Genomic DNA, 8,750 nt, shown 5'->3' on the forward strand with positions numbered 1-8,750 from the left:
CACTAGCCTTGAGAAAAACCCAAGGACAGTGCCCAGGTCTGGAGTTCAAGCCCCATGACCATCCCTCCCCCCCCCCCCCCGGAAAAACAAAAATGAAAACAAAAACAACCAAACCAAAGGTTTTAGAAAGGAAGAACTTTTCATCACAGAATAAATCTAGTCCCTTTTTTTTTTGGGGGGGGGAGGTGGATCATAGGGCTTGAACTAGGCCTGGGTGCTGCCCCTGAGCTCTTCAGCTCAAGCTACTGCCTTACCCCTGGGCCTGGTCCCTGAACTCTTCAACTCAAGGCTACCGCCCTACCCCTGGAGTCACAGCTCTACTTCCCACTTTTCTAATAATTAATTTGAGATAAGAGTCTCATGATCTTTAGTCCTTAGGCTGGCTTTGAACTGTGATCCTCAGATCTCAGCCTCCTAAGTAGCTAACATTACAGGTGTGAGCTACTGCAGTGTTCAGCTTTCTTTTTTCTTTTTCTTTTTTTTGCCAGTCCTGGGCTTTGAACTCAGGACTTAAGCGCTGTCCTTGGGCTTTCTCATCAAGGCTAGAGCTCTACAACTTGAGCCACAGCACCACTTCTGGCTTTTTCTATATATGTGGTACCGAGGAATTGAACCTGGGTCTTCATGCTTGTTAGGCAAGCACTGTACCACTAGGCCAAACTCATGGTCCTCATTTTTCTTTATTGCTATCTTATTCAGTTGTACAAGGGAGGTGTCAATTAACAAAGTAGTATATGAATACAATGCATCTCGATAGCTATTATTCTCTTTAATTTTGTTGCACTTTCATTTACTTTTTCAAAAATTAAAAAAGTAGGATATTTGTAAGATTTCTAATTTAACTTACTATCAGAAGCATGTTTTTACTTTTATCATTTTACAAAATGGGTTTTTATATGACTATATAGATATGTCTGTATATATAGTACTTTAATCGTATCAACCCTTTTTTGGGGGGGGTCTTTTTTTGTCTGTTGTGGGGCTTGAACTCAGGACCTGAGTACTGTCCTTGAGCTCTTTTGCTCAAGGCTAGTGCTCTATCACTTTGAGCCACAGTGCCACTTCTGGTTCTCTGGTGGTTAATTGGAGATTAGAGTCTTGGGGACTTTGCTGCCAGGGCTGGCTTGGAACCAGGATCTTCGGGTCTCAGCCTCTGTTGTAGCTAGGATTACAAGTATGAGCCATAAGCACTAGGACTTTTTCTCATTTTTTTTTTTTTTCTTTTGGCCAGTCCTGGGCTTGAGCTCAGGGCCTGAGCACTGTCCTTGGACTTTCTCAAGGCTAGAGCTCTACCACTTGAGCCTCAGCACCACTTCTGGCTTTTTTCTATGTATGTGGTACCAAGGAATCGAACCCGGGTCTTCGTGCATGCTAGGCAAGCACTTTAACCACTAGGCCAAACTCCCGGCCCCTTTTTCTCATTTTTTTTTTTTTTTTTCCCTAATCCTGGGGCTTGAACTCCGGGCCTAAGCTTTCTCCAGATAACAGCTTTACCACTTGAACCATAACACCACTTTTGGTCTTTTCTACATTCATAGTACCACGGAATCAAACCCAGGTCTTCATTTGTGTTAGGCAAGCACTGGCCCCCTTTTTTCACTTTTTAGAACCATCATAGACTCAAAGGTATTTACTCTTTCTGAGTAGATACAGCAACTCTGTGTTTTATAATTGGAGCCATTGTCAGCTTTAAATATTTATTTATTAGAATTCCTTTGTCTTAACATTGTTTTTCAAGATATTATCGGGAAGTCTTGCCTGGGGAAATTGTGGAAATATCCAGACATAATGTCCGAACTCTTGACATTATACCAAGGTCTGAAGGAAACCCAATGGCTTTTTGTATATTTGAATATGTTTATTTTGCAAGACCAGATAGTGTCTTTGAAGGTAAGAAGATTTGTTTTCTTTAACTGTTGATGGAAACCTCTCATTTGTCTCTCTGAAACATGGCAGCTTCTGGCTCATGAGCTCTCATGACTTTAGGGAGGCCCATAATTATATATTGTACATACATTATTTATCCTGCAAATAATAAGGTCATTATTTTCTTTCAACTCAATTCTGAGATCTGATTTTCTTTTAGGAATAAAGGATTAATTTTTAGGACTGCATTCAGGTCAGGTTTTAGATGTACCATACAATTGATTCCTAATTTGTGTATTTCCATTTTGTTTTATATATTGCTTTTCTTTTTAGTGCTAGAATTCTAGCACTAGCCTTTTAGAACAGTGGTTGCATGCCAAGTAGAAATAATCAATTTCCTTTTCCAAACACACCAGAACAAATGGTGTATACAGTCAGATACCGTTGTGGTCAGCAGCTGGCGATTGAAGCCCCTGTGGATGCAGACATGGTTAGCACTGTTCCAGAATCTGCTACACCCGCTGCTCTTGGTTACGCAACAAAGGTATTTCCTCTTAATTTATATGCAATAAATTGTTCTCCTAGTAGAATAAGAATTCTTGGCCTATGAAGAAAAACTCATTAACTTACTGAGAAAAGCTGCTTTTCATTCAATGGCAGTCTTCTGAAGACCCCCAAAAAACCTCACCTAACGACTAGCATATGTTGGCCTATTCTTTTTTGTTTGTAATAACATCATGAATTAATAACAAGTTTGGTAGTAGTACAGATATGCCATATTTGATCCAGAATCCAAAAGTTTTGACAACCAATTTAATGTCACAAATGGAAATTTCCATACCTACTCATTGGCAAAATACAGACATACACTTTTAGTGTTATATAAATTATTTTGAGGCCATGTGTGTAAGGAGTCTACCAGTCACAAATGAATTTCATGTTTAGCTTTGGCTCCCATCCCCAAGATGTCCATTGTAGATGCAAACATTACAAATTCTAAAAAGAATCTTTCCTTCCACTCCCATACATAGTTTAAGTAGTAGGAAAAAAATTTATTCTTGTAATGAAAAATTCAGAATAATATCAAATTTGAAGTTTTGTGTATTCAAATGGCAAAACAAGATAGAGAAAAAAAAAATGAGAGCCTGAAGTGTTCCATATATTGCTGCTGATTGTGTATTTTATTTCTTCTTAGTGTGGACTTCCATACGTGGAAGTGCTGTGTAAAAACAGATATGTAGGAAGGACCTTCATTCAGCCAAACATGAGATTAAGACAACTTGGTGTGGCAAAAAAATTTGGAGTATTATCAGACAACTTTAAAGACAAAAGAATTGTTCTTATAGATGACTCAATTGTAAGAGGCAATACCATCTCACCCATAATAAAATTACTCAAAGAATCTGGTGCAAAAGAGGTAAGTATTTCTTTTTTGAACATGGGAATGAAAACGTTGCTGATAAGAGAGTTTAATAGTCTGAACATATCAAACTAGCCACATTTCCTAATTTAGAACTTAATTTAGAAGTAATCCCAGTAACTCTTTTTACTTCTGGAAGGGCTTGTGTTGCTTAATAAATTAATAGAAATTGTTAACATGAAAGTTTGGGGGTTTTTTTGTTGTTGTTGTTTTTTTTTTTTTGCCAGTCCTGGGCTTGAGCTCAGGGTCTGAGCCCTGTCCTTGGACTTTCTCAAGGCTAGAGCTCTACCACTTGAGCCTCAGCACCACTTCCGGCTTTTCTACGTATGTGGTACCCAGGAATCGAACCCGGGTCTTCGTGCATGCTAGACAAGCACTTTAACCACTAGGCCAAACTCCCGGCCCCGAAAGTTTGGGTTTTTTTAAAATGTCAATTGGATATGTACGCTTTAGACATAATGTTATATAGATTGATATATATCTGACATAAAAGCCCTCAGCTTAATTTTCATTATGTTCTAAGATCTATGTTCCAGTGATTGCTTATAGAGATTCCCTTCTTGAATACTTGTTTGTTAAACATCACATTTGAAATATGATGTAAAAATTAGTGTTAATAAAATCTTTCCCAAGAAAAATGTCAGTTGTGGCTCAAAGTGATAGAACACTAGACTTAAGTAAAAAAAAGTTTAGAGAGTGCCTAGGCCCTATGTTCAAGCCTCATGACGAACATAAAAACAAAACACAAAAAACAATCAGCCTTATTTTAGAAGATGTGTTCTGGGACTTCTGTAACTAGAGAAAGAGCAATTCCTGGTTTCACTGTTTTATTAGGAACTAGTAAACTAATACAGCTGGTGACTTCTTTTTTTAAGTCTTGAACCCAGAGTTTGCTACTGCTGCTGTTGCTGACTCCCCCTCCTCCCTTCCTCCTCATCTTCTTTCCCCTCCTCCCTCCTTCCCCCTTCCCCCTCCTCCCTCCTTCCTCTTCCTCCTCCTCCTCCTCCTCCTCCTCCTCCTCCTCCTCCTCCTCCTCCTCCTCCTCCTCCTCCTCTTCTTCTTCTTCTTCTTCTTCTTCTTCTTCTTCTTCTTCTTCTTCGCCTTCCTTCGCCTTTCCCCCGTCTCTTTCTTCCTCTTCCTCTTCGTTTTTGTCTGTTGTGGGGCTTGAACTCAGGGCCTGGTGCTGTCCCTGAGCTTCTGGTGCTCAGGCTAGCCCTGCCATTTGAGCCACAGTGCCATTTTGGTTTTTGAGTGGTTAAATGGATATAAGTCCTACAGGTTATGTGCCAGTGGTTGCATAGAGATTCCTTTCTTGAATACTTGTTTGTAGAACATGACATTTGAACTATGATGTAAAAAACCCAATGTTAATAAAACTTTAAAAAAGAAAAGTCTTACAGAGACTTTTCTGCCTGGAGTGGCTTCAAACCATGATCCTCAGATCTCAGCCTTCTGAGTAGCTAGAATTATAGGCATAAGACCCTAGCACCCAGCCGGCTCCATGCTTCTTTAATGCCAGCATTCTGTCACTTGAACTAAGCCTCTTTTATTTTCATTTTGTTTACGAAATTATGTCTTTCCTATTTTTGAGAGAATTGTCTCTCAACCAGTGAAAAGCTGGAAGTAGAGATATGACACAAGTTGGTAGAGGGCTAGTCTTGAGTGAAAATTTTCTTTGCTTCCTCCTCTCTCTTCTCTTGTACACTCTTTCTCTTTCTCTCTTTCTCTCTCTTTCTCTGTCTTCCTTTCCTTTCCCTCTCTCCCTCCCTCCCTCCCTTCCTTCCTTCCTTTGCCTCTACTAGGACTTAAACTCCAGAACTGTATGTTCTTCCCTTAGATTTTTGTTCAAGGCTGGAGCTCTAGAATATATTAAAATTATTACTTCATCCATTTTAATGGGTAATGAGTATGATAATCTCATTCTTTGAAATTCTGTGCTGATTATATAGTAAAAATAAAGGTGAGATGGCTGTGTTGGCTCATGCCTATAATCCTAGCTACTGAGGAGGCTGAGATCTGAGGATCAAGGTTCAAAGCCAGCCCAGGCACTAAATACTGAGAGACTGTTATCTCCAGTTAAACACTAGAGAACTGGAAGTGGCACTGTGGCTCAATGGGTAAGGCAGAGCCTTGAGTTGAAGAGCTCAGGGATAGTGCCCTTGCCTAGCATGCAGGAAAGCCTGGGTTCGATTCTTCAGTACCACATACATAGAAAAAGCTGGAAGTGGTACTGTAGCTCAAGTGGTAGGGCTCTAGCCTTGAGAAATCCCATGAACAATGCTCAGGGCCTGAGCTCAAGCCCAGGAATGCCCCCCCCCCCCAAAAAAAAAAAGTGTTCAACATTTCTTAAAATGATAAGGCACAATACACAAAAAACAACTTGGGCCGGGAGTTTGGCCTAGTTGTAGAGTGCTTGCCTAGCATGCACGAAGACCCAGGTTCCATTCCTTGGTACCCTATACATAGAAAAAAGCCAGAAATGGTGCTGTGGCACAAGTGGTAGAGCTCTAGCCTTGAGAAAGCCCAAGGACAGTGCCCAGGCCCTGAGTTCAAGGCCCAGGACTGGCAAAAAACCCCAAAACAATAAAAAAACAAAGAACCTGGAAATGGCTTACATATCTGTCTATAGACGAATAGTTTAGCAAAGTATGATACAAAGTGATATATTGGTGTGATTAAATAGGACCTAGCTATAAAATTTCTTTGAAGATTAAGTTTAAAAAGAAAAAATAATTGGGAAAAATAGTTGTGTATCAAAAAGTAGTAGATAGTTGTTACAGCATAGTGAATTAAAGCTTTATATTTAATATGGTAAAATAAAAGATAGACAAAAGTACCATCCAGATGTTGACAGAACATGAAAATGAAAACTTACTCATAGATGGTAAAAGAAAATACAAATCTCATGTATTAGTGAAGCAAGTTTCATAATTTTCCTTATACCTGTTGTTACTGACTCAGCTGTCAATTGTATGCTGCATGATAAATGAGAAGTTTTATGTAAACTGAATATTTTAATTTCTTTCCAAGGTACACATTCGAGTAGCTTCACCACCAATTAGATATCCATGCTTCATGGGAATAAACATTCCCACAAAAGAAGAGCTGATTGCCAACAAACCAGAATTTGAACATCTTGCAGAATACCTAGGTAGGTATTAAAAATTGTATACAAGACTGGGGATGTGGCTTAGCAGTAGAGTGCTTGCCTAGCATGCATGAAGCCCTGGGTTTGACTATTCAGGTACCACATAAACAGAAAATGCCAGAACTGGCCCTGTGGCTCAAGTGGTAGAGTACTAGCCTCGAGAAAGCCTAAGGAGAGTGCCCAGTCTCTCAGATCAAGCCCCAGAACTGGCAACAATAAAAAGTTCAGTGACAACACTTAGGACCTAAATTCAAGCTCCATGACCAGCTAGTCAAGTCAAAACTTGCCCTCCTAGAAAAGTTTGTAGACTCTTACCTCCAGTTAACCAGCAACATGTCAGAAGTGTAGTTGTGGTTTAAACTGCTTAGTTCCACCAGCCAAATGCCTAGGTAGATCATGAGACTTGAGTTCAAGCCCTAACAAAAACCAGCCAATAAATAAATATCAAATATTTAATCATTGTGCTTTCAGACAGGTTACTTTTGGTGGTATCATTCTTCTAATCATGCTTAAGTCTTGCCATATAAATAATTTGAATATTGGGGCCGGGAGTTTGGCCTAGTGCTCGAGTGCTTGTCTAGCATGCACAAAGACCCCAGTTTGAGTCCTCAGTACCACATTCATAGAAAAGCTGGAAGTGGTACTATAGGTCAAGTGACAGAACTCTAGTCTTGAGGAAAGCCCAAGGACAGTGCTCAGGTCCAGAGTTCTTGACTGACCAAAACAAAAAACAGGAAATGTTAATCTACAAGTAAGCAGAGAACTTTTCTAGAAATATGTATAAATACTCTGAATTTAATCCCCACAGCCAGAGAGAAGGAGGGGGTGGGGGGAGAAGAATCGCCCTACTCCTTGAGCCACAGCCCTACTTCTGATTTTCTAGTGGTTAATTGGAGATAAGAGCTTTGAATTGTAATCCTCAGATCTCAGTCTCCTGAGTAGCTAGGATTACAGGCATGAGCCACATCACCCAGCTTCATTTAACTTTTGGGTGAGGGTCTCAAGAGAGTTTTGCAGGCTCACTTTAAACTTCAGAACTTTTATCTTCCCAATTTTGCCTACTAATATTACAAGCCTGTTTTTTTCTTTTCTTTTCTTTTCTTTTGCCAGCCCTGGGCTTGAGCTCAGGGCCTGAGCACTGTCCTTGGGCTTTCTCAAGGCTAGAGCTCTACCATTTGAGCCTCAGCACCACTTCTGGCATTTTTTTTTTTCTGTGTATGTAGTATGGAGGAATCGAACCTGGGTCTTCATGCATGCTAGGCAAGCACTCTACTACTAGGCCAAACTCCCGGCCCCTCTTTTTTTTTTTTTTTTAAGAAAAGGCTAAAGAGAGGCTGGGAGTTTGACCTAGTGGTAGAGTGCTTGCCTAGCATGAACAAAGACCTGGGTTCGATTCCTCACTTCCACATACATAGAAAAAAGCTGGAAGTGGTGCTGAAGCTCAAATGGGAGAGCTCTATCCTTGACAGTGCTCAGGCCTTGAGTTCAAGCCCCAAGATTGGCTAAAACATTTTTCTAAAAGGCTAAAGAGAATTTCTTTCCTGATATAAATTTTGCTCTGTCAAAGTATTTGTTCCTGCTAAAGGAAGTCTCAACTTTTGTTTGTCCCTCTTTGTCCCTGCAGGAGCAAACAGTGTTGTGTATCTGTCAGTAGAAGGACTGGTTTCATCTGTACAGGAAAAGATAAAATTTAAAAAACAAAAAGTGAAAACTCATGACATTAGGATTCAAGAAAATGGAAATGGTCTGGAATATTTTGAAAAGTCTGGTCATTGTACAGCTTGTCTCACTGGCAAATACCCTGTAGAACTAGACTGGTAGCTGAGGGAACTATACTTCCAGAAGAATGCTGAGCAAAAAGTGGTTATATTATTTGCTTAATTGTTACAAAATAAAATGCCATATGCTTATATTTGCCTTTAGAAGTTTTGAAGTTTTTTTCTGAAAAGGGTACCGAAGTGTTCTAATTGACCCTCTAATTGCATATGATTCAACATGCAGGGTGTGTGTGTGTCTGTGTGTCTGTGTGTGTGTCTGTGTGTGTGTGTGTGTATATAAGCATTGGCCAATCTTAATCACCTGATCAGAGAAGGCAGCTAGTTAAATGGTGTTTGTCAAGTCCATGCTTAAAGGATTTACAAGAGATTAACCTAGGAGTTGTGACACAGTCAGATGAGTTAAATATACTAATTCATGTGAAGTTTGAATTCATTATAACACATAGGTGTTTTTAGTTCTGCGAATCACAGCTGGTTTCTCTGGCTGCCTTATTCCCTCACCATTGTCTGTGGGAGTTAGTGAACAAGAAAAAGATGA

At 39.8% G+C, this 8,750-nt stretch overlaps 1 protein-coding gene across 3 annotated transcripts in view; it reads left to right on the top strand.

Moving 5' to 3' along the window:
• The window catches only part of Ppat (phosphoribosyl pyrophosphate amidotransferase), a 58,882-nt gene extending 50,531 nt beyond the window's left edge, over positions 1-8,351 (top strand). For all 3 annotated transcript variants that reach the window (XM_090343548.1, XM_090343549.1, XM_090343547.1), the window contains exons 7-11: positions 1,739-1,890; positions 2,283-2,410; positions 3,062-3,283; positions 6,317-6,437; positions 8,059-8,351. In XM_090343548.1, the coding sequence (XP_090199674.1) occupies positions 1,739-1,890; positions 2,283-2,410; positions 3,062-3,283; positions 6,317-6,437; positions 8,059-8,255 (820 nt within the window). In that variant the 3' untranslated portion in view covers positions 8,256-8,351. The remainder of the gene's footprint in view (positions 1-1,738; positions 1,891-2,282; positions 2,411-3,061; positions 3,284-6,316; positions 6,438-8,058) is intronic.
• Positions 8,352-8,750: the final 399 nt, after the last annotated feature.

The sequence above is a fragment of the Megascapheus bottae genome, chromosome 13 (genome assembly GCF_031878675.1).
Source record: "Megascapheus bottae isolate mThoBot1 chromosome 13, mThoBot2.hap1, whole genome shotgun sequence".
Lineage (NCBI taxonomy): Eukaryota > Metazoa > Chordata > Mammalia > Rodentia > Geomyidae > Megascapheus > Megascapheus bottae.